The sequence below is a fragment of the Nestor notabilis genome, unplaced genomic scaffold (genome assembly GCF_000696875.1).
Source record: "Nestor notabilis isolate BGI_N333 unplaced genomic scaffold, ASM69687v1 scaffold2193, whole genome shotgun sequence".
NCBI lineage: Eukaryota > Metazoa > Chordata > Aves > Psittaciformes > Psittacidae > Nestor > Nestor notabilis.
Window position 1 is genome coordinate 65,953 of NW_009922170.1, and position 25,976 is coordinate 91,928.

The 25,976-nt window shown below is 42.2% G+C and overlaps 1 protein-coding gene across 1 annotated transcript in view; it reads left to right on the forward strand.

The window, feature by feature from the left end:
• LOC104403371 (cadherin EGF LAG seven-pass G-type receptor 1-like) overlaps window positions 1–25,976 on the forward strand; it is a gene marked incomplete at its 5' end in the record, with an annotated part of 161,343 nt that overhangs the window by 65,947 nt on the left and 69,420 nt on the right. The window contains 2 exon segments of the mRNA XM_010011482.1: window positions 1,856–2,494; window positions 22,441–22,663. Of these exon segments, the coding sequence (XP_010009784.1) occupies window positions 1,856–2,494; window positions 22,441–22,663 (862 nt within the window).

Below are 25,976 nucleotides of genomic sequence, written 5' to 3' on the forward strand. Positions count from 1 at the left end.
GCACATCCTGTGTTGTCTGTTGGCCAGAAATCCACAGGCAGCACAGGAAGAGGAGGTTGCGATGAAGATTTTGGCTACATATCATTTTTAAAGGTTGCTTTGGGTCTTGATAGAGGCTGAAATGACACGTTTCTAGAGTGAGTCTGAGAAAGAGGAGAGAAAAGATTTCTGCACACTTGGGAGAAAGTAAAAGCTGGTGTATGAGCTTCTGTGAGGGGCACATCAAACAGATCCCTCCAAATAACGACCGCTGCTGACTGTTTGGTTTTAGCTAGGCAGCAGTAAAGTAGCACACAGGAGAAAAGACTTTCTTTCCTATTTGCCCAAAAGCTGCTTCAGAGTGGAAAAAAGTCAACAGCTGAGCTTTTGCAGACAACCTGATGGGGAGGAGGGAGTCAAAAGCTATTTGGTTAATTATGCCGCTGTAATTTACTATGTTGCTACTGTATATTGGAGGAAAAACCTTCCAACAATACATTTCTTTTTAAAACAAAGCAGCACTTGAGGTGTAGTGGTGATGGTGAATAGGAAAGGAGCTGTTCTCATTTTTCTGTTCTTGAAAGACCTTTTATAAGAGATCATTATGGGTCATAAACTTACACTTTGAGATAATAAACCTTAGGCAAATGACCTTTAACAAACCATGCTATTAGAATTTGGTTCTCACACTGGGTTTATATTGATTCAAATGTAGTTTCTGCTGTGATTTTTCATTGATGTGATTGAAAATCATTTCTGCATGTACCATATGGTTCAATTGAAATAAATGTAGTAGCAGGTTACTTGTGAATTTATTATTTCTGGGATACTTTAGACCAAGACTATGGCATTGAACTGAGACCTGGGGGAACTAGATTCAGTTCTTAGCCCCACTATGGGCCTGATATTGGCCACTCAAACCAGTTCATCTCTCTCATGGGATGAACTCACCCCCGTTTCTAGTTGTTTATTTACACTGTGGGATCTTTGAGAAGCAACATTTCCTATCATGAGCCACTCTTGATCTCTCCTGGGATTTCTACGTGCAGCTGTAACACTAATCATATTTTCTGTAATGCAATCTGTATTTTAATGAGTCCTTAATGTCAGAAAGGAGACAGAATTAAACTAAGTGGTTTGGTTTCAGTGATGATGCAACTTCCCATTCCCTGTTCACGTTTGAATTTGGATTAATTATAGGACTTACTGTATCATAATTATGTTTCATAATGATAGAACACTCTAGAGTTTGTATATTCACAGCACTATGATAAGCCTCAGGGTGTGCTGAGATTTTACAGTGGCATCTCTCAGTCCAGTGTTGGGTGTTAGTGCTATATTTATATACTTACAGGTTTTATTGGAGAACATCCACAGCTGTATGAGAAATGCTTTAAAGGAAGGATAAAATGGAAAGTTTTTAAATATCTGCTTTTCACGACAGCGTATTTTATTTGTTGGGTTTTTTTTTTTTGTAATTTTCATGAAGTGTTTTGGAGAAGTTAGGTGTGAAGAATGAAGAAATTCAGGTGTTGTTTTTAAAATATCTGCTTTTCACGACAGCATATTTTATTTGTTGGGGTTTTTTTTTTGTAATTTTCATGAAGTGTTTTGGAGAAGTTAGGTGTGAAGAATGAAGAAATTCAGGTGTTCAAATAGAACCAACTAGATTGGAAAAGACCTTTAAGATCAAGTCCAACCTTTACCCCAGGACTGCTAAGTCCCTTGTTTCTTTAGGTAGCTTTTATCTCAAGCTCTGGTCACAATTCTCCGTCTGTACCTAGTTTTGGCTCCTTAAGCCTGATTCCACACCTGGAGAAGATAATTTTGTTGTACTGTCTCTGACATCACTGTTACCTTTCTCTCTTCCCTTCAGATGGTGTCCACAGTGTCACAGCAGTCTGCACCCTGCGTGTCACCATCATTACGGATGACATGCTTACCAACAGCATCACAGTGAGGCTGGAGAACATGTCCCAGGAGAGGTTCCTTTCTCCCCTCCTATCCCTGTTTGTGGAAGGGGTGGCAACAGTGCTCTCCACTGCCAAGGACGGCATCTTCGTTTTCAACATCCAGAATGACACGGATGTCAGCTCCAATATCCTGAATGTGACCTTCTCGGCTTTGCTCCCTGGTGGCATTCGAAACAAGTTCTTCCCTTCTGAGGACCTGCAGGAGCAGATCTACCTTAATAGGACGCTGCTGACCATGATTTCCACACAGAGGGTGCTGCCCTTCGACGACAACATCTGCTTGCGTGAGCCCTGTGAAAACTACATGAAGTGCGTCTCTGTCCTCAAGTTCGACAGCTCGGCCCCGTTCATCAGCTCCAACACCGTCCTGTTCCGCCCCATCCACCCCATCAACGGGCTGCGGTGCCGATGTCCCCCCGGCTTCACGGGTGACTACTGCGAGACAGAGATTGATCTCTGCTACTCCAACCCTTGCGGAAGCAACGGGCTGTGCCGGAGCCGAGAAGGGGGCTACACTTGTGAATGCTACGAGGACTACACTGGTATGTGTTTATCTTATCTTTGACCCATGATTTATATGTTAGACCATCAGCCAGGCCAGCTTTGTGTCAAGCTGAAATTGCTGACATTCTTAGTCAAAGGCAGAAAAACTCCTGGTGCTGCCTTCTAGCCAGGAGAAGTCTTGTGAGCGTCACACATCACTTAGGGTAAGTCGCGTATCGCTGTGCCTGCATGGTGGGAACCATGCCTTGCTCCAGGTCATGTAGGGGGGACACAGCTGCTGAAGCAATTTGCATTGTGTGAATTTCTGCTCAAAATACTTATGCAACACATTTCTTCTGTCTGGAAGGAAGAAGGTGGGACACATTACCCTGGCTCATGGTTTTGCTTGTTAATGCCTTCCTGGCCCTTTAGCAGTTCCCTTGTACCAGGGTATAGTGGAGAGGCACAGAGCATGAGGTTGGTACATGGTCCCAAGAAACTGCAGTAATACACGTTTGTGGGAAATACTGCAAGTCAGCTCCAGTTTGTAAATGTCCAGATAAACTCCAGAAGGATGAGGCTGCTTCCAGGACTGGCTCCAGCAGCCTGCTGAGGAACGTACTTTGCCTCATCATGGACTTGACAGTTAATAAAGATCAAAGTGCTGCTTCTCAAATACTCCTGAGAAGTTATGAAGGAATATTAGCTGAATGTTTTCTGGTGCTTCGGTGAAGTCAGTGGGATTATTTTTATGTATTGGAAATCACACACACATTGAAGCGTTCTGCACTGACATGCTGCTGGCTGTAATTTATGCTGACGGCTCAGCAGTGTCTGCTGTGACCCCAGAAAAGGAGGGGTGAAGCAGAGGGGGCTGTTCCCAACTCTGCCTCTCACTGCTGAAGTTATAAAACATTGAAAACATAATTTGTTTAAGTCTCCATGTGAAAAAAGTCTGGATGATGTGGATGACTACTGGGTCGGGTCCAGCCCTCTAGGTGGAAGGGTTTCCTTCACTTTCTATGGCTTTTGACTTAGGGCTGTAACCGAAAACGTGGTGGTGGAAGGAGTCAGCAGTCAGTGAGCAGGGACACAGCAGCAGCAAGTGGGACAGGATATGCTCCCCAAGATCAGAGGTGGCTTAGGGCAGCAGGACCTTCCTAAGGAGTTGCAGACAAACTGACCTGTAAAACTCTGAATGGAGCTGTGAGATGGCTGGGATATTTGGTCTTAATTGAGGAGTGATTTTCCTGCCAGGCTTCTCATGAATGACTTCCACAGTGAAATGGATTATGAAGTCCCTTATCCATTACGTACAATTAATGCAAAATACATGCGGTACTGGGCATCACAAAATAGATTTTAAGACCAGTTGATTTCATTTAACATGTTTATGTACTATTATACTGCAAATAGGAATGCTTAGAAGTAGCAAGTTTCATTAAACAAAGAGATGCATATGACTAGAGTTAATTCATTCATGTCTTAGGCTTTGGAATTGCATGCATTCGTACATCACATTTTGAGAGTCTCTTGCTGGAAATCTTCAAGAAAAAAGGCTAAATACACTTTCAAACTGAAATAGAATAATTTTATATCTATAATTGATGAACATACTTAATGATTAATGCTGTACTCAGAACAGACACAGTACATATTTAGAAGAGAGGCACCTTATTATTCATACGCAAAGAAAGATTTGATCTCTAACTGTATTTTCATTGCACAGCTGTTAATTAAATGTCCTGCTGCCAGGATACTAAAGCAATCAGAATTGATCACTGAATGAGCACTAGTTATAGCCTTGCCATCTTTAGGTTTCAGAGTTAACTACACTTCAGGAGAACACTATTCCGTGGAAGGGCAGTTCGAGTCGTGATTGCAGTCAGGTTGGCCAGGGCAAAGCACACCCAACCACGATCAAGAAGGCTCTGGAATCCCTTATCCTATAAATTAATACAAATATTATTTAATATTTCTGGTTTATTGCTGAATGAATGCAGTGGAAATTTTGTACCTGCTCTGTTTATGTTATATTAGTGCCTTTAGGCTCCATGTTGCATGACAGTGTTTTTTGCATCAAACCTGACACATCCACATCTGGTGGTCATTAGTTGGTTGATTTTCATCCCCTTTACAGAACAAGGTGGAAAATGTTATCAACAAGTAATCTGTTACCAAAAATACATAATGAAGATGCATTATTGGATCCTTACAAGGACTGTTATTTTACCTATTTTTGTCCTTTCCTTAAATATGTTCATATCATTTGCAAATTCAGTTTGTATCTCTTAATCATAATACTGTTTTCCACTTGTATATAAATATTTATTGTTTACAATGATCCAGATTTTATATCTATTTAATATTTAAACAGTACAGGTTTGTTTCAATAGCAGCACTGTGCTCATGGAATGCAGCTATTGTGAATCAGCATGAACAGAGAATTGCTAGGCTGAAAGTTGGGAGATTCTGGTATTGTTACCATGGTATTAACTCAGTGTAGTAACATACCAGTATAAGGTACTCATGAATGCTTGAATTAATTGTAAAAGATGAAACATGAATAGTAATAGTCAATGAAATGCAGCCTGCTCTGGGAACTCTTATGTTTCCATTTCTCAATTAAGAGCCTACGTAGAAAAATGATTACAAGAAAATACAAAGATCTGTCATCTCTTTGGGGAGATACACTGCAACTCAATGACAAATCGGTACACAGTCATAGCCCTGTCCCGAATCTATCCAACTGGTCACCTGTTAAAAATATAGCATTTATTTCCTGTGGAAGATAATTATGTCCTATCTTATTCGGATGGAATTTCCCCCTGTTTTTCCATTCCACTTTGAAGCCCTCCATTTGTTTTGGTGTAATTATTAGTCATTTATACATGATGAAAGTTTCTCTGTCTTCGGGAATCTTCTGTTACGGGCACAAAGGTAAACTGAGATTCCACAAGATATTTCTGAAACCTGATTACTGGCTAGTTTGGGGTGATTTGGAATTAGCTTCACTTCCTGTGATGTGAGGACATGAGTGAAGAAGGACATATATTTTTAATCATGTTTTTTCAGAATAGCAACCCATTTGACTTCTTTTCTTCGTATACAAATTAGTATAGAGAAGTGAACAATGTGCACACTAACAATTGTGCCATGGATGGCAGGGAGCTATGTGCATGGCTGAAGGGTTAAAGGATTTAATTTAAACTAAGCAAACAAACATAATGGACACTGTGGAAAGCCTGTGTGATTTTTCCAGCTCTATTTCTTGTGTCTTTGAGTGCTGCAGAAGCAGCTTCACTATAGGTGAAGGCTTGGACAGAGGTGGAATTGTCAGTCCTCCCCAAGGGCAAACCCCTGAAGACCAAATGCATCACGTTATCCGCACTGGTTTTGGAGGCATGGTTTCCACACCGGTTCCTGAAAGAGCTGAACTTCCAACCTGATCCTGGTGCCTCCTATAGAGTGTACCACTGCAGCATAGATCACCACCTTTTTGGGATGTGAATTCCCACAGTTCCTGCCCTACCATGAGTGGGTGCCTCCTGCCATTGCCTCGGGCAGCTCCCACCACCATTCGATGTGCACAGTCCTTCTGCTCAGCAGCCACTGTGACCATTCTTGTCTACATCGTGCTTCCAAAAAGTGAAATTCAATTGTCACAGAACAAAAAGCCAAACAAACAACCCCTGAAATAAGGGAGAGATTTAATGTTCCCACAGTTCTCCTTAGTGTATGGCATTCTCTCTGCCTATCAAGGAGCACTTTCTAAGGAAAAAGATCATCATATCCTCTGCATCTCTCCTTGGATTTCATTTCAGAGAGGGGAGAAATCTTAAGTGGTTGTAAATCTTCTGGTAATCAAATACAGCAATTAGAGATCTTTTACATGTTGTACTTTTTTCCTCCCAATTTATTTTTGTGATACCATATTGACATGAGGAATCGTGACATCTAACGTGGCCGCTGTGAATTCTGACTTTGTGTTGTGAGAAGATGATTACAGCTGTTTTCACAGCATTGTGCCAGAAGTCCCTATTCATATTGTTTAGTAAGTTCTCAGCATTTGGCTCTTGCAAACTTATAGCAGTAAATGTGAAGATTTGCTTCTGTGTTATCTTTACTTACATCCATTCTTCAGATAGTAATTTCCCAGCTCGGTCTGATACCTGATTCTCATTTTTCAGGCCAGAGAGATCTTATTTGGGAGAATTTCAGCTTTCAAGTAGAGAAGTCTGGCAGCCAGGGTGGCCGTAATGAGTGTTTTATCTTGGGTGAGAGGGTCTGAAATTCCACACTCAGTTACACTTCTGCAGCTCCACTGGAGCTGTGGGATCACAGGTATCTAACGGCCAAATCCTGTACAGCAAATCTTAATTTGATTCCTTCAGGTTCCTTACTGCATCTTTAACTCCTTGTTTAGCTTACATGGTTTTTGACAGCAAGGAAGGCTGAACAAAGGTTGTCCTCACAGGGTTGTGGAGCTCTGCCAGCACTTTCAAACAGCTGGGACCAAGTTTGTCTTTAATACAAAATGCCAAATAAGAAAATCCTTAGTTCCCAAACACTCCTATAAATGTAGACACTGTCCACGGCATGAGGCAGCTTTGTGGGTAATCTCTCTGATACCTCATTCAACTGTTAAGGCAGAGCAGTGAAGGTACTAAAATGTTTTGTATCATTGCTGCCTTAACAGTGTCCTTTACTCCAGGGCTTCAAAGTTATGGTACTGGATTGCAGGTGCATTTACATAATAAAGAGGTGAAAACAGCCAAGGCAAGATCCAATACTATACAAAATAGTGTATTTGGTTTCAAGAGTTTAAATGTGATTCGGATGCTGGGTGGTTTGCACTGCGTTCAGAATTTAAAGCTGTGTATTTTCCCATTTGCAGAAATCTTAACAGGTTTTTATGAAGTTTATCTGCTGATTTTGGATGCAGGAGAAGTCGAGGAAGAGTGCTGACTGTCAGCCTTTTAATAAGTTGCATTATTCCCCAGTGCCTCAGAGGAGAATCGCTGGTTGCCTTTCCTTGCAACTTTTGTATGGCAATACTGTGAGAGAGCTTATGTAGGTAGGGTGGTTGCATCCTGGTGAAGGTCAGTATAACACTGGAGGTTTAGGACATTTTATTCTTTTTCAGCAGTGCTATGCCATGCTCTTATTTTGATCTTTGTAGTGAAACTAGGTCTTCATAACTGCAACACAATTTCCTTTTGCTTGTTGTGGGCCTGAGATAACTTTTTCATATCTGATGGAGTGATAAATGATTGTTTGCTTGTAAAATCTTTCCTTACAATTAGCACTCCTTAGTGTTGTTCTGATGCAGATGTCCCAGGAGAGTCTTTTCCATCAATGTTCAACTTTCTCCATCTCATAAGCATGACATTCTTGCAAGGAAAGCCCTCTTCTGCCTCTGTTGAGCCAACAGGCATCTCTGTCGGTATCCCTGAGGCTGGCAGCAGTTGTGTACCCAGGGACACCTTTGTTCCCTCCCATTCTGTGGCCTCTTCCAAGCCCCCCAGGGCTCGCAGTGCTCGGGCAGCTGGCAGAGACCCCATAAGCTGTGCAGTGGATGGTGCAGAAGCCAAGCTTCACTCCTCTGAACGTTTTTCAGAGCATGACTGGTGCAAAGGCTGGAAAAGCCTATCCTTTTCTCTTTTTATGATCTTCACCACTCAGCTGTGTACTGTGAGACACAGCATCTCATAAATCTTACTCTCAGTGCTTTGAAGTTTCCCCATATGACCACTGCATTTACCCATGCCAAAAAGCAATGAACCCCAGATGTTGTCTCATGAGCTGACTTAATATCTAAACATATAAGGAACCCATACAACCTATTCTTTGCAATTAGCCACGGGTAATAAGTCTTCCATTGGCTATTGGGCAGTGAATGCTGCATTTGAAAAGCACAGCAGTCAATTGTGATATTTACTTTCCTTTCTCTCCTTTTAACATCATGCCCATTTTATGTCATGAGGTCCTGAAAACAAGTATTGGATTTGGATATTCAGATTAAGAGGTATGACCTGGCAAAATTCTCTTTGGGTCTATATATACTCCCAGAGAACTGTGATTTCAGATCATTACAAGCTGTACCTGTACAAAACACTTCTCAGTGATCTAAGGATCACTATGGACTCTGCAAAAAATTACTAACCACAAAGGAAGCCTCTGAGACACCTCTTTGAGCAAGAAGGTGCTGTCCCCCTCACCGAAGGGACGGGAAGCTGAGGCACAGCATGCTTCATCTCTTCCAGGTCACATAAAAGCAGTCAGTGGCAAGTCCAGCAGGGCTGGACAATGGCCCAAGCAGCTCCTCTGGGCCATTCCTGGGCTGCCCACAGCTGGAAACCTGGGTGAGATTCCCATGAAGGACATTTCTTTCTTGACACAGACTCTCAGCAGAAGCCTGCATGCTCACTGGCCCATTGTGTTTAACTCAGAGATTTATGGTGCATGTTAAAAGGGGTTCTTGCTTGTTTCTGTGTCGAGGCTCACTGCTAAATGCGTTCAGATCCTTTCCAATCCTAACTATTCTATGATTCTGTGATAATTTTAAGTAGCATGTAGCTAAAATTCAGTATCCAAAGAACTTGGGCAATAACCTGTTTGAGGATGGTTGCATGCTCACACATTTTTGTACCTACTTGCTATTAATGCCGTTGATATCCGTTAGATGATGTTACAATACAGAGAGAAGGTAGGTTCTTAGTTGTGGGCTGTACAATATGAAGCCAAGGGGCGTGCACACATGAGGGGCCTGCAAGCACACACTATGGTGTGACGGCACTGCAGCTGTTGAACCAAGTAGGTGTTTAATATTGAGCCCTAATGGCCAGGTAGGATAGTTTGGGTTGGGAGAAACCATTAAAGGTCATGTAGTCCAACCACCCTGCCATGGCTAACACTGGCTTGTCTCTTTCGTTACGTCAAATATCGTTAAAACACCGATGTGAAAATAGCGCATTTGACCCTGAAGCCATGCCAAGGTAAGCTTGTGTTTGCTGCCAGGCAGCTCGCTTTACATGAGCAAGGCAAACTGCTAACCTGGCGTGGGTACCTGCCTGCCTCTGGCCCTGACCTCTCCTTCCCACCTCTTGCCAAGAAAATGTCCTGTGAGTATGAGCCTATCAGCTAGTGGTGTTCAAGGGGAGAGGGACATGTACTGAACACTTCAAGTTTCTCGTTGGCATCCTGGTTAGCTGAGGATTCCTTTTGTTCCAGGTTTGGTGAAATGTCCTTTGTTGTCTGTAACCTGTTGTACTTCTATTTCTTTTTTAATAATCTTGCTCTGTCAGTTAGGCTCTTGACTTGTTCTCCTGGCTTTATACTGATGAGTTTTCTCTTACCCTGCCTACATGGGAGTCACAATTCTCCCAGGCTTTTTGAAAACCTTTGTTTTAATGCGTTTGCTTATCTTTACTGGTGTAACTAAAAGAAAGTGGAAAGTGGAGCGCAATTACACAAAGTGAAGCTATTTGATATTATAATTTTATAGGTGCATGTAAAACCCCTCCCCACTGATGTAGCTGAATTCCCACACACTATAATTGTGAACCTATATATGCATTGCAGAACACTGATCTGAGAGAAACTACACACAGTGAGCTTTGTTTGAATTAAAATATTTTAAATAGCAGTTTATTAAACAATGGCCAACTTCTCTGTGTAAACCATAGTTTACAATTATGATTTTATTGATTTAGCCAAGTTAGGCCTTCTGTAACATATTAGTTTGGTTTTCTCATAGTTTAATGTCAGAAATGTTAGTGGGATAAAATTTTAAGTCACACAAATGCATTCTAATACACCCAAACATCCACTTGCTGAGTGTCAAAATAGCCCATATATTAGACTACCCTTTAAGTGGATTTTTGCTAATGGCTAGGTGTCTTGGTTGTTTTTTACTCGATGAAAACAAATCACATAAGGAAAAAGGAGAAGAGAAAGGAGGAGAAAAAAACCAACAACTTGCCTTTAAGTTATTTGTGAGGAATATAAAATCATAATGAGATAGTATTTTTCCCAGTATGCCTCATGTTCTGTAAAGCCCCTCACCTCAGCTGTGAACAATGTTCAGGGCAGATCAGAGGTGAAGGCTAAAACATGAAATTCCAGGGAGAATGGAATTAAATACTTCAGATCTTCCAAAACAATAAAGAAGTTAATCTTCTAAGAAACAAGGTAACAGGGCTCCTTTTCTCATGCCTGTAAATACAACTGTGAAGCCCCCTTACAAGTCATCAAGACTGAACTATGAAAACCATATTGGGCTTCTGTATGTGTTTGTAATTCCCAAGTTAGACATTTTTATTTTCATCAGCAGATAAAACAACAGGAAAGTGGCAGGAAGGGTGGCTGGGTGCAGAGACGAGGGAATCAGGATGACGTCCAGTTAGGGAGGAAAAAGTATAAAGTAATTTTCTTGTGTGTCTGTTCTTTGTGTTATCATGATTGGAAGCTTTGACAGTTGAGCACCAGACAGAGGCACTTGGCCTTGAACAACAAGATAATTACAGTTCTGCAATACAGTTGTGCAGGGCATGGTGGGAACCACAATTTCATTGTTGCTGCAAATGCTCTTTTGTTTAGAGCATCATGGTTCAGTGCCTGCATCCCAGCCACTGCTCCTCTGGGGCAGGTTTTGTTTTGCACCCACCCTGAGCGGTGCCCCCGAGTTGCAGCTTCCCGAGCAGATCTCAGCCCAAATTTTCGGTTTTTCAGAATCGAGATAAAGATACTTTACTTCACGCTGTCTCTCAAATTCTTCCTAATGAAGCATATCAGAGCCATTATACAGCATTTTCCAATACAAAAATGAAACCCCCTATTTCAGTTAGATATAGCCACCCAGCTTCAAGGGGTCAACACACTGATATGCATATTATGAGAAACATTATTATGAAGATAAGTGCCTTATATTAATAATTAACATAATCTAGATGATACACTAAAGTGTATTCATTCTAATAAAATGTTAATAAGTGATTTTAAACCATATTTCACAAAAAAGCTGAATTTTAATCCACTATACTGTTGTAAGAAGAGTTAAGTACAAGCTGTGGAAGCTGGCTAGATTCATTTTTGATGAGTGTTTAAAAATATCTTGCTAAAAAAGTAACTTTTGAATTTCTACCTGTTGTGTAGATTTAAAAATACACTGGTTTTGAGATTTTCTGTGCAAGGTGAATGTGACATTACAAGGCCATTTTCAGGACTCATTAAGAAATAAAGTCGGCTTCCCTGGTTAAGTCGCTTTTTGTTTTCAGTTTATGTTCCTGACCAGTGTGTGAAATATTTTTGAGGTTACCAAAACATGAGGTTATGGGGATTATTTCCTTACCGCTGATCATTTTGATTTTACAAGTCAAGGGGCAGTTTTGATTTTTTCAGGATGTGTCTTCAATGTGTAACAATGGAAGTTTGATGAGCATCGGATCAGTTTTGCCAGTTCTATCCACTCTGTCAAGCAAAACCTCTGAACTCCTACAATCCACAATACAGGGCTTCTAAATATAACTTTCTTTTAACATAATACTTCTCATACCAAATGAAAATAGAAAGCTCTGAAACCCTAGCCTCCTAAGACATAATTCCAATAGTAGAATTACTTTGAGCATGTTTTTTAGTTGCTTTATTAATATTTTATGGCTTCTTTTCAATTATTCTCACTAATTGGCCATTATGCTTCTTTCCACCAGAGCTTTTGGGACCACCTAGGGCATTTAGGGGCATCATTTGATTTGAGGTCTGCCTGTTTCTAAATGCCATCATTTTTACCACAGTGTTGGATTATACCGAAGATGTGAGTGTGAAGTTTTCCTGTGAAAACCTCTGATTTATGGAAAATATGAAATGCAGGCTCTCACCAGTCTTCCTTTAATGGAGGTGTACAGTTAGCTGCTTGTGCAGTGAATCCGTGCTGGGAGCTGGGGCTGATGGTTTCTTCTGTGCTTTGTCTCTTGTTCTGAGCTGAAACATCAAGTCTGTAACAGCTACATGGAGAAAATTAAACGGGTCTTAGTGGAGTAAGGGTTGGACTCTCCTAAAAAACCCAGTAATGTTTGTCATTGAAAGGGAGACCCTGCGTATTCCTCAGCACTTTTCTATCTTCCTCTGTTTTTGAGGTCAGTTATTTGCAGGTATGTTCCCTTTCTCAAGTGCATTGTGGTGTTAACTTGCTCAAAAATACAGTGCTAGATCTTTCCCCTTCCCTACCAATTTGGGAGCTGGGAATTTCAGTCCCTTGTTGTCCTCCTCTGTGGAAAGCAGCTTAGGGAAAGCAGGTGGAAAGTGAGCAGGAAGCCTGGCAGTACCTGAAAGCATGTCTGGTTTTCCAGCTCCTGAGTTCCTGTGATAAAAGTTATCATGCAGACACACCCCTGGCCCAGCTGCCATGCCTTGCTTGCTTTCCTCATTCATGTAAATAGTTTAATGTATTTAATGTATTTTGAAAAGCCCAGTGGGAGGCCGGAAAGGCCTGTGGAACAGCAGCCTTGTTAACCTTGTTAACGGTGTTAACAGTGCCAGTGGTGGCATTCAGTGCCCAGTGAAAACTGCAGCTTTGCGTGATGGAATAGTCCTTTTTGTCATTGGAGCAGAGGCACACCAAGTGTATGAGTCCCCTTTTTTCTCTCTCACTGCTGCCCGTGGAAGGAGGTGAGAACAAGGCATAGCAGCTGGTTCCCAAGCAGAGGTGCCTGCAGGTGTGCAGGGATGCAAATATGGACCAGACTCCAAAGGCTGTCCTGAAGGCAACATGTCCTGCTCTGTCCTTCGGTCCCTCCTTAAGTAGCACTACTGGAGATGTGTTAGGGGGCATACAGAGCAGAGAAAACAAAAGTATAATATCAGAGGTATATACAGCAAAGGTAGGATACGGTCATTTATCTTAAAAATAAGCAGAAGGAGAAATATTCCTCTGTATATAAATGTAAGTATATTATGCAGAGGTGTGTTTTGTTCTTACACCTCCACCTTTCTCATTGGTTTTAAGGTGGGATTTTTAGGAAGAGATTTATTCCAAGTAAGACATAATGCAAATTGAAGACACAATGGCATAATCTAATTTGAGTTTTATCTTTGACATCTACGGTAGTGTTTTCCCCCTCCTAAATACATCCAGAGATAAAGCTTAGGCTTTTGAAAGGCATTGCTTCATCACCATATCTTACCCCAAATCAGTGCAATTTGCATTATAATAAATTGTCTTACATACAAATCATAGAGCTCAATATAAACTGGAAGTTTTGGTGCATTTCCTTTTTCACTTGGTTAGATTTGTGCTGTGTATAGTCCTGGATGAGAGACAGAACCTAAAAAGATCTCTAAAGCTTCACCTTATAGGTCAAAGGCAGAGGCATTGTGAGGGCATTGTCCATTACAACAAACGGTTCAGTAGTTTACAGGATTTCGAGTTGTAAAATCAGCCAAAAGCGAAGATTAAGACATTAAGAAATTACCTGTTGGACACCACAGGACAGACGTTGCTTAGTAGCTGTGGCAGGCTGCAGACATGGATGTTTCCTCCACCTCCACATCTAAAACATTCAAAACCAGTGCTGTTCCCCAGAGGCCTGGGGGAGATCATGTCTGGTGCCGTGAGAGCAGGCAGTGGGGAGAAGCCAGGCATGTTGTGTGCACCTCTGCCCACCTGCCTGAGCCAGGAGAGCAGTGCTGAGGCTTCACACAGTGATGGCTCTGCATGGGTTTGCCACTGAGCATGCACCCCAGCTCTGCAAAACACCCCGCTGGGGATTCTTTGGAGGCATTGGCACTAATCTGTGGGCTGTAAAATCCTGGGTTCTGTCTTTTCTTTCCCAAACTTTAAGGTGGACTTTGAAATGGAGTGTTTCCTTAAATTGGGAATGTTTCACTGTGGTCTCTGCCTCCTTGCTCATCAGCGTCCTATACAGAAAGAAATCGCAATATTTGGGTAAGTGTTGCTAGCACTTCTGATGCTCATGCCACTCTTGCTGCTGGACAGTGAAAAGTGAGCTATCTGGTGTAGGCAGAGTGGAAGCTTAATGACTGAGCATTTTTAATCCTCAGTGAATATATGAAGAAGAGGACGCAGCTACTAAAGACTCAGTCACGACTTTTGTCTGTGCTTTGTTCCTGCCAGCGCTGGTGAAGTTGCACAGGAAAACAAGGTCCAGTGACCATTCAAATTGAACATATATAATCTTCAAAACATGCTGATAATTTCTGAAATCCACAGATTAATTCATTTCTTCAACAGATGTGTCCCAAATATCACTAATCCTCCTCAGTATTGTTTCTTCCCCCCTCCCCCCCCCAATTATTCATTCTCATTTAAATGCAAAGCCAAAAAAGCCCCAAATCATCCATCCATCCATCCACCCATCCACCCACCCATCACTGCAGGGTTTCCTTTGTTTTGTTTTGTGACCAGGGAAGGGGAGGAAGCGAGGAGAGGAGGAACATTTTTGCTCAGGCTGGTGCGGGGCACAGGATCCTGGGCCTGATTTTGGATGGCCAAGGGGCCAGGTACCATTTCAGCGGCTGTCCTGTGAGTGCAGTACATCAGTGGGCACAGCCCAAAACTACTTGAGAGATGGAGACCTGAGCTTTCCCTGCTCTTGTTTTTGTAGAGTTTAGCTTGGTTGCTAGGGGTGAAGAATCAGGAGGTTGGATGGGGTCCTGGCCTCTCCTTTGCCTTGCTGGCCAGGGGAGTTTTTCATTGCGGTCCTCCTCCTCCCAGGAGCTTGCAGGACCGTGGAGCAGTTGGGGTAGAGGTGCTGTCCACAAGGACCCCAGCGGGATGAAGAGCTGGGAAGGGTTGAGTAGCATTTTCCTGTTGGGAGTGGGGATGGGACCTCCCTCAGAACAGCTGGTTTTGGTTGAGGTTTTTTGGGCTGGAATTTGACCACCGAGAGCTCTCACTCACCTTGGGGCCAGCACATGCTACCCGCAGCTTCAGAGGCAAAAAAGAAGGAAATAAAAAGCCTTCCATGTTCATTATGTTGGAGCATCTCATGATTGAAGATCTCATGACCTTTATTTAGCCCAGTCTCATGATTTTTGAAAATCTGATACGTGAGTTATCAGGGATGCCTGGGGGAACTCTGTGGAAGAAGGCACAGGGAAGGCAGAAGGGTGATGGTAAAGGAGAGGGTTGATATATATAGCTGAGAGAGCACTGGTAATTTTGCACCCTCTCTTCTCACCGGCTCAGAGTTTAGAGCTTATGCCCACAGAAAAATTAAACGAGATCTGGAGATAAGAGTGATTTCCTGAGTAGCTGAGTATAGGATCATTTTCTATCACCTCAGAGAGTTACTTGGCAAGATGAAGATATAGGTGATGTAGATGATACAGATGTAGATGATATAGATGTAGATGATATAGATGAGATAGATGAGATAGATGAGAGATACAGATATAGGTATAGATATAGGAATGGTTTTGCTGTTATTTTGCTTAGTGTTTTAAATTCAGGTTGCTCTCTTGCAAATACATCTTGTTAAATCTGGAATTGTTAGCAACTTAAAATATAAAGGACAGCTGTCACTACGGCTCACAGGGATTTAGTCCTAAACAGAGTGATTGAGTGTATTTATGTATGTATTTATGTACTAATTTACTTTAGCCTGTTTCTCACAATATGCCTTTATAGTCCTGAAAGCAGCAAAGGGAGCAGAAAGCAAAGAGAAGGGATATCCTGAAGTGGACCTTAAGCTGATGTTTCTTCCTGTAAGAGGGTTGGGGCTGATTTTAATTTTCCTAGATCAGTCCCCATTCTAACATTAAAAAGGTAAAAGGAAAGACCAAGGTATATTTTCAGATTTGAACTTTGAGTAGCAGCACAGAACCCTCATAAAGTGGTGACAACCAGTGTCAGTGCTGAGTCTAACGTGTGCATCTGCATGGCCCCTCTGAAATGTCATTAGGGGTTTGGCCATTGATTTGTAAGGGACCCAGGTTTTACCTCTGTGCTTTGAATAGCATTTCTGATTCTTCTGCATAAAATAGTACAACAGATTCATCCCCTAATTAATCATGATGAGTAGTTGGAACTAGATGATCTTAAGGTCCTTTCCAACCCTAACTATTCTATGATTCTATGGTCCAGCTTCTCCTTCATTCAGAATGACTTGGTGATTCTTTCTGGGTAACTGCTCTGTAAGTTCTGTCATAAAACCATTAGATTTTTGTTTGTCTGTGTAATGTTTCATTGGAAAGTGGCATTTACTGGGAGGTACGGCTGACTTCTCCCAGTAGGTTCTGAAGTTAGGCTCATGCACTGCAGAGCCGCTGAAGTCATGAATTTCCCTTTATGGGCAAAATCCAATATTCATTTTTATTATTGAACTTGAGCCTACATTTCAGGCAATTTTTCCTGCACTGTATCTGTGCATAGCCAGTGGAGAGAGGTGAGTATCTACTCAACGTGTTGATTCAGTTCACCTATGCCAAACATGAGCCACTCACACAGGGTTAAAGCTGTATTTCCATAACAGTTAAACCTTTCTAAGACCATTCCCTCGTCCTTACTCCTGGGTGCATGGTCCTGCCTCCTTCCCTTTTGCCTGCTGTGCTATTCATCCCATCAACCCTAGGAGGGACCTAATCAGAAGATCACTAACACTACAATAAAGAAATGAGTGGTGTTTTGCCATCTTAGCTCCACAAATCAGTCAACTCCAGGATTACATGAAAGCCAACACAAAGGAGGGGGAGGAAAGTGCAGCACATTTTGGGAATTAAAGGACTGTGGTAACTCCTACTCAGCCTAAACAATGGTGAAACCACCCCTACAGTGGGTGCGTTGGATCCCAACCTCTTTACCTCTTGTCCCAGTAGCGATTTCCAGGCTGATTCTGCAGCTAATTTGTTTTTAACAACCTTCTTATTATGTAGTGCACTGATTGCTTTAGTGCTGGTTGTCATTTAAGGTTAGTAGCAGTTTAGTTACTAGAGGAAAAGGAGGATTGATTTTCCCATAATGCGCAAATACATTTTTAATGATAGTCGGTTCTTTATTAGGGCAGTGGGTCAATGGGAATTCTTTGAAGAATTTAGTTGCCCTATTTCTTGTTGTTTTTCCTTTCCACTTTAAAGAAGTACACTGTTATAGACCGGCTGCTTAAATCAGCTTCTTAAAATGCTTTCCATTATGGTGAAGCAACCTCAAACATGGAGATTAATATGTATCTAGAGCAAATGGCAGGATGGAGGATGGGAGAGAAGAATCAGTTCAAGTCAAACAATTACAGACACTGAGTGAAAAATTAACATGTGTCGTGGGAAACTGGAAAAAAAGAAACAGGAACATCAGTGCAAGTCTGCTGCTTCATGTAAATATCTATTTTATGTAGTATTTAAGATGAAACATTTGGAGAATAGTACCAGTTTTTGAGGACTAGCCTCTAAACAGGGGTATTGTGGAAACACATTGCAGTAAACTGAAGTGTAGAGTAATTCTGTATTTATTCCAGTGCTGTCATGTTGTTTCCAGCAAGCTTCCCAACATTATATATTGTCTGTTGAATGTCAAGCAACTCACCAGCAAAACCACAGGCAAATTTCTGCAAAAGACTGGCTCATTGATGCACACCAGTGTGCTGCTGGAAACTCATAATGTTCTGCTCACAAAGTATTTCCAATATGAGATATTTTTTTCATTTTTTAGATACATTATTTGTATTTCTTTTCACTTTTTTATCATCATTTACTGTTTATTCATTAAACTCTTACGTTACTGTATTTGGAATAGGTCAGAAGAAGACCAGATCTTTTAGCCAGTCTTTTGCTATGCCTGTTCTTGTTATGTTATGCCTGATATCATAGTGTCCTCACTACTTAAAGTAAATAAAAGAAATGTTATGATTAACGTCTTTTAAAGTTAGTCCTAAAACTGAAGTAGACTTGTATTGGAGACAGGATGGTTGCAAGTAGGAAGCAGTGCTGAAAGCAGCTATCATGTTGTGTGTTGGAACTAGATGATCTTAAGGTCCTTTCCAGCTCTAACCATTCTATGATTCTGTGATCTCAAGGACTTTAAAACCAGGAAGCATCACGTAAAGGGCTGGGTAAAAGCCATAGGACTCATAGTTTTAATAGTCATCAGTATTGATTGAGAGCCTGTAAGATCAGCTACTGTTCTGTTAACAGTAAACCGTTTGCTGACTAGGGGCAGAAGTTTTTCAAAGCCCAGTAATCTGCTGGCAGATAACAGGCAGCCGTGGCCTGTGTTATCTGTCAGTGCATGCTTTAGATTTAGCAGCTGGAAGGACTAAGCTTCACATCTCCTGCTTGGATTTCACAGAGGTGTGATACGTAATTGGTGTTTTAAGTGATTCCTAAAATGCTGTCCAGTGAAAAATGAAATCATGTTAGCCAAGGAAATGCCATGAGGAGTGAAGGGAGTTTCGCAGGCTGGGTGACGGAGTGAGCCATGCCAGCATCGCAGACCAACCCCAGGCTGTGTGTGACAGCTTATCACCCCAGCCCCTCCAGACCCTCACTGCGCAGCAGCTCTCCCTCCTTCTGTGCTATTTTTCCCTCCTGAAAGGCAAGACATTCCCTCTGACAGCACGTCCCAGCCCTCTGACTTGCAGCTGCAAGCAGGCACACAGGCGCTTTTCATCCCGAAGACTGGCAGATACACATCCCTTCCTTTTCAGTTCCTCAAGTAGCTCTTCCCTTAGGGCCTTCTGACTCCAACTCCAGCCAACAAACAGCTTGTCCTTGAACTCCATGCAGGCTTCAGTTCAAACACTGAGGACACTTTTCAAGCCATCCTCAAGGCTCCTGCAAGGCAGTGCTGTGGGCCAGCGATATGTCTGGGATGAGCTGGCCACCCTTGGAAGTGGCAAACCCAAGTGTGACACAAAGGTTCTGTTGCCAATCCTGATCAAAGCAGCATTTCCAATACTTGCTCAGATGGCTACTCCATAAAGCCCCAAATGCCCAGTTCCTAAGTAATTCCAGGCACTTTTGGAAAAAAGGGTAATTAAGAAGTTATCAAGTTTCTTGGTAGACTTTTGTGCCTTGAAGCACAGCGATGGAGCTACTGCAGAGATTTCAATACCACTGTTTTAGTATATTTTTGTAAATACACATAAAATATGAAAATTCAAGATCAAAGAATATGCTTCAAATGCAGTTCTCATTTACATTGCAGACTAAAGAGGATTCAGAATAATTTTAGTAACTGGGACATCAGTGATGCTACAGCTGAATGAATATAGGACAAAGGATCTTATTCATTGAACTACATTCTTTCAAATTACTTCTTTAAGCATCATAATGAAAGCAGTAATAAACATAATTCAATGGAGCTTTTCTGTAAGCTCTCTTTTCTCTTGGATAGTTTGATGCCTGTATAGGTATCTAAACAAATGGTCTGTACGTTCTTGTTTTATCACGGAACTGAAACAGAACCACCAGTGACTTCCAGCTTAGGCTTTTGTATTTTGCCTCCGTATTGCCATGGCATTTCCACAGCATGCTACAGTGCCAGGAATCTCTCCCTTTAGTTCACTCCTTTTTCTCCCTGTGTATTCAAGCCTGTGTGTTATTTGCTTTTGCCAAATATATCATTCTGTTTTCAGAAAGCCTTCAAGATTACATTCCTCTCTGAGCTGAAAGTTATTTCACAGAATATTCTACAACTTTTTTAAAGCGACAGACCTGTGCTTATTCTTTCTATAGGAATTATATGGAATATAATACCAATGGAATGTTATTCCATCTTTTTGAGAGTTTTGGTACGTGTGTGTATTAAGGGGGATTGGCTATGCTTATGCAGCAGATCATCAAGAAGTGCTTTCTGTAGCATCTGATGTGTGTGTGTGTTTTCTCTGGCATACCCAATACATGGAGGGAATTTTCTGTCTTTGGTTATACATGCAGTTTCTCCCAAAAGAAGCACACTCTAGAGCATTTTTAAGTATCAAGGAGATGTATTCACGTACTTTTGCCTGATACTCACAGCTGATGAATGGAAACAGGAAGATATTTATCAAGTGGGTTTCACAGCATTTCATCTTAATATGTTAAAGGGAGACTACAGGAACATCAGTGCTGAATCAGAAAAGCTCTAAGGACAGGTTTGAAGTTGAACTGTCTATATGGTTTATTACTTCCGAGGTTTGGGATTGCACTCCCTCTAGGATGACTGAAAAGATTTATTTCCTAATTTGCTAACTCTGAGAATTCTTATTATAGAGAGATGCGTTCAGCTCCCCTGTGCTTTGTGTTATATCCTTTAAAAATATACTGAAACACTCCTGTGTATTGTTTGCCAGGATATACCCACAAATGCATTCATTAGGAGGCAGTTGTACGATGGCTCTGCTCATCATGTGGAGCACGGAGTAAGGCCAGAGGTTCATCCTCCAGAGCTGAATCCACCTGGATGGGGCATGCTTTGGCTGGCTGCATGATCATGGCACTCTTGTATTTGCTTACGTATTTCGGCAGAATACATTGTACCTGCCTCAAAGACATGTCATGTTGATGTAAGAGCAGAAAGCTGGCGGAACTGGAGAGCCAAAGCAGTCGGGCTGTCCACCTCACCTTCTCTCAGAGATTGCTACCCCTGGGGCAGTGGCTAAGCCAGCTGCAAACCATTGAAGTTTACAGCCTGGCATAGAAAAGAGGTGCAAATTCAGGTCTGGATGCGGCAGTAGTGCTGGCTGCAGCCGGCCGTGGGAGCAGGGCTGCAGGGACAGCAACTGGAGAGAAACTTGCTGTTTTAATTTGCCTTTGTGTGTGAGTCACTGCCCACAGCTCCTGCTGCTTTTACTCTCCTCCAGGAACACATTTGCACGGCTTTAACTGTGCTTGAATTAATATAACTGTAGAATCTGGTAGTGAGCAGTCATGCAAATATCGAACTGTTGGAAATATATTCCTTCTGCTGGCTGTGTTGAGTAGTTTTGCTCTACATTTATTTGTCAGACATTGCTACTGGGTAAAATCCAACTGTATGTGCCATCTCCAGTTTCTCTGAACAGTTTTATGTGTGGGATCTGAACATGCTTTACACTTTAGGAATGCAAAACATAAATGTTAACTAATTAACTCACATAGAGGGCTTTTATACAATGATTAATTCAGTAGCTGCTTGTGTCCCAACTGCAGCAGATCTTTTAAAGTGAAAAATGCACTTTTTTTTAATTTGTGATTTGCTCTCAGAATTTGGGAAACACAGGAAAAAATTACAGCGTACATACTAAGCAAGGCACCTCAATCTTTGGTATTGTTGTTTGTGTTGTGCTGAACCCAGGACAATTTAACACTTCTTAATACAAACTTGGAAGTTGAATAAAGGTGAAGCATTTAGGGGAAAAACAGCTTCAGGAAGCAGCATGCAGAATCTGCAAGTTCTGCGGAGCTACTGTGCCCATCTCTGAAGGGTTCAGAACATGGCTGTCACTGCAGGATGCATGCATGGGAAAAGGTGGAAGCAATACATATGTCATCAGCATCCTGCTTATTCTTTCTATGAACTTTCCGCAAGTGTTGTGAGCTCAGCCGTGCCCTGACACCTCCATGGGCAGCAAAGCACAATTCCACTCAAGACAAAATGCAAACATTTCCCTGTTTATCTGTTTACACAGTTTCCAACCCATAGTGAAATGCCAGGACAATTTACACATCTGTTGGTTGAGAGGCAGTGTGCAAGTCTTCAACTGGTGTTGCTACCTCTTCCTGTGTACATCTGTCTGTCAGCTTTATGTTTATCACTGGACCTGGAAGTGGCCAAGGAATCTGAAAACCAAGGCCAACGTTGTTGGATATTTGCAAGAGGATTGCTCAGCGATTAGTATCCCGCACCCCCCTGAAAGTTCAGACTTGAAAGGTGCCACAGCATCCCTAACCCCTGCAATTACACACTCAAACCTTGCGGAGGGCGTTCCACAAGGAGTTTGGAAGCAGCTTATCCTTTAGCAGAAACACTTGGGTATCCGAGTGTCCAGCTCGCTGCCATCACCTTCCCTGACGTCTGCTTCTCCCCTTGCAGGAGAGTACTGTGAGGTGAACGCGCGCTCCGGCCGCTGTGCTCCAGGGGTGTGTAAGAACGGAGGAACCTGTGTGAACCTGCTGATCGGGGGCTTCAAGTGCGAGTGCCCCCCGGGCGAATACGAGCGGCCGTACTGCGAGATGACCACCCGGAGCTTCCCCCCGCAGTCCTTCATCACCTTCAAGGGGCTGCGACAGCGCTTCCACTTCACCGTCTCCCTCATGTAAGTCCCGGTGGGGAAGGGCTCTGTGCCTGGCGGGTGTTTGTTAAGTATTGTCTCCACCCGAATTACCCACAGGTGGAGGTCACTTGGGGGATTTCTGACAGCGATTCCTGCTAGTGGGGCACAGTTGTGTTGTTTGCGTGATTATCTGCCCTGCTGAGCTGCTAACTCCTGACCTTCCGCTGCTGCAACGCGGGGTGACGGCATGGGGAGAGGAGGCACCAGGACCTCCCTGGCCACCTCTCAGCAGCCCTCAGCTGAAGAGGAATGAGGGTAGGTGGTAGGTTTGCCACGTTTTCTAGCTGGGCCCACGAACTCCAGACTTTGAGGCTGACTGCAGAGCCAACCCATTCGTGATGCTTATTTGGGAGCACCCTTTCTCTCTTGTTTCCCAGGCTGTGAGAGGACCTGGTCTTGTCAGGCTATGTCTGAGTACAGGCTTGTCCTCCTCAGGTCCTTGCTCTCTGCTGGTTCCCAGCCTTGGGCCTGGGACAACTCCAACTGTCCCAGCTCCTCCCCTTACTCCTCCTGGCCTTCATACCAATCTGCTGCTTCTGGTCCCATCCCAACTGCCAGGCACAGCCAGCCTCATCCCCATCCCATCTGCCCAGACATCCCCATATTGGACAGTCTTCTCCTGGGCTGGCTGTCACTTTTTCCATGGGGGCATTCAGGGAGACAAGGGGAGTGATGATGGCAGCCACACTGCATGGACCAGGACTCTCCTTCCCTGGCTCACACATCCTAGAGGAGAAGACTTCTTGGGTCAGGAGTAGGGCTGTGGAGTCAGAACTCCGGGTGCACACACACCTCGGGAGAGGGGGTGGCTTTGCAGCTTTCCCAGGGTTTAGCCCATCAAGATTGTCCTTTGGTTCTCCCTCACAGTTGACTGTGAGTAAATAGCACAAAATGTGTTAGGGCTGACCCCAAAAGGCGAGGGAGGACACCTCCAGGCATGTCCCCCACACGCCACCAGCTACCTGGTGGTTTACGTCTGTCAGGAGCCAGGCAGCTGCTCTCCAGTTATCTTTTGTCTGCCTTAATCTGAAATTGGATGGAATCTTGGCATTTTGGTTGAATCAGAAAGCACAGACACCGTTTGCACGTGAGCTGAGGGAAGGAGGAATTGCGCCTGTGCAGGTTGGTTTGGAGCACACAGAAGAGCTGAGGAGTGAAAGGCCTCATCAGACCTATACTGACTGCAAACAAAGGAGCAGTCAGGGCTGGCTGCCAGCGTGAATTACCTGCTCTGCTCCTGGCTTGTCCCCTCAGCCACCGGCTGTCATTTTTCAGGCTCTCAGGAAGAAATCTTTGACGTGTAGGGTGCTTCAAGCTGAAGTGACTCAAGTGCGCTGTGTAGGGGTTATTGAGAAACAGCAAACTGCTGTACAAGGTAGTGGTTTCTTCACCCTCCTTAAAACCAAGATGGCATATTTAGTCATGAGCTAAGCACTCGGTGTGATCATAAGAAGTCTAGAGCATCACGGGGCTCAACCCCTATGGTCTGGGATAACAACACATTTAGCTTTCCATACCTGAAATTCGCTTTTATTCACAGTTATTATTTCTTTGGCTTTTATTATCCTTCAGTGCAGGTGGAAAACATGATGTGAGGATAAGCAGGAATTAGCAGTCTGACTAGACGATGCTTTGCCATTACATATTTTGTGATCTGGGAGCATTGGTAAAATCCCAGTGTCTAGCTTACCTTAGCCTTGAGTGACTCCTGCACAGAGCAGGATATTTGCATTGTCCAGTCTCGTAACTAAAATGTGATATATTTTTTTTTCTTAGAAGTATTTAGGTTACTGACCAGTCATGTCTTTCTGCTCCCAACAGTATACATCTTCCTTGCTTACTCCCAACACTTGCTATTCCTTCACTTCAAGAGACACTGTCAGTGAAGAGGTTTTCTCACTATTTATTCAAAATTCTCTAAGAAAGTGTGTTTTGTTTCCTATATCCTGAGATTAAAAATACCCTCCTATTAAAAAACAGTATTTTTTTTTCCCAGCTGATAACCAGATCAGTTCAGCTTTAGCTATTAGTATGATACGAAAGATGCATTTGACTGGTGGCAGACAATAGAACTGAGCACACACAGAGTAAAGAAATGTAAAAACCAGCCTAATAGCTTAATAATTAAAATTATGGTAGAGAATTGTAACCATATCAGAAAATACACTCAAACAGAACTAAAGTTCATGTTGCTGCTAATCAAACTTTCTGCCCATTAAAGAAGCATTGCTAATATTATTCTCATTTCTTTTCCTCACATATATATTCTGGATAGATCTTATCAAAATGTTTTGATGAAGCAGTTATCCATGGAAAAATACAGTCTTGGGAAATGTTCTACAGGAACCGTATTCCTTTGGATGAAATGCTTGATGGTGAAAAGTGAAAACTAAATAGAGCTATTTCAACAGTATTGTCTTAATTCATTTAGCTTGACTTCTAGAATATTATTTTATATTATGTTAAATAAATTTTGAAATAAAGATGTATTTCAAAACTGATTAAAAGTAATCAAAACAGTCATATAATATTCTGATGGACTGCAACTGATATTCTTTGGTGTTTGTATTTTACTGGAAATATCAAAATTTTTACTTCTGTTTTTTGAACCAGAACAATTCATTCTCCTTCAAAAATATTAAAAATACATGGAATAAAAATTTGTATTTCCATGTAGCTCAAATTTAGGTTCCTGGTTCAGAAAGGTCTATACTCAGTATGATCCACAACATACATAGGTCTGACAAATACTTCTGTTAAAAATATTATTTGGTTTTTGAATTCTTTATTTCAAATATCAGACCTTGATGTCCTAAAATACTGCTTCTTTCGCATTCTCTGAGTGCAGGTCTTGTTGCAACGCAGGAGCGTCTTGCCAGTAGACATGACATGACAGGCACAAGAATCATTTCTTCTGTCTGTGGAAGGCAGCTTTCATTAGCTGTATTCAGCATTTCATTCATTTGTAGGAAAAGTGGGTTAATTTAAATCAGGGATATTTCCTGAAATTCAAGATACAAAATCACACTACACTGCCATTGGGAAACACAAGAAATTCCCATGGTTTCTCTCTCTCTTTCTCTCTTTATAGAATATTAATCTTTGTAAAAATGTTTATGTAAAGTGTAATATAATTTTTTTTGCATTTCTAAGTAGATGAAATCTGTGTGTAAATTCCCAAAGATAATGGGATTCAATTAAAAATGATAAAATACACAAAACACACAGAAATTTGCAAAAAAAGTTCTGTGCTGACCAAAACCCTCAGGCTTTTTTAAATGTGGGGGTGCCTGTT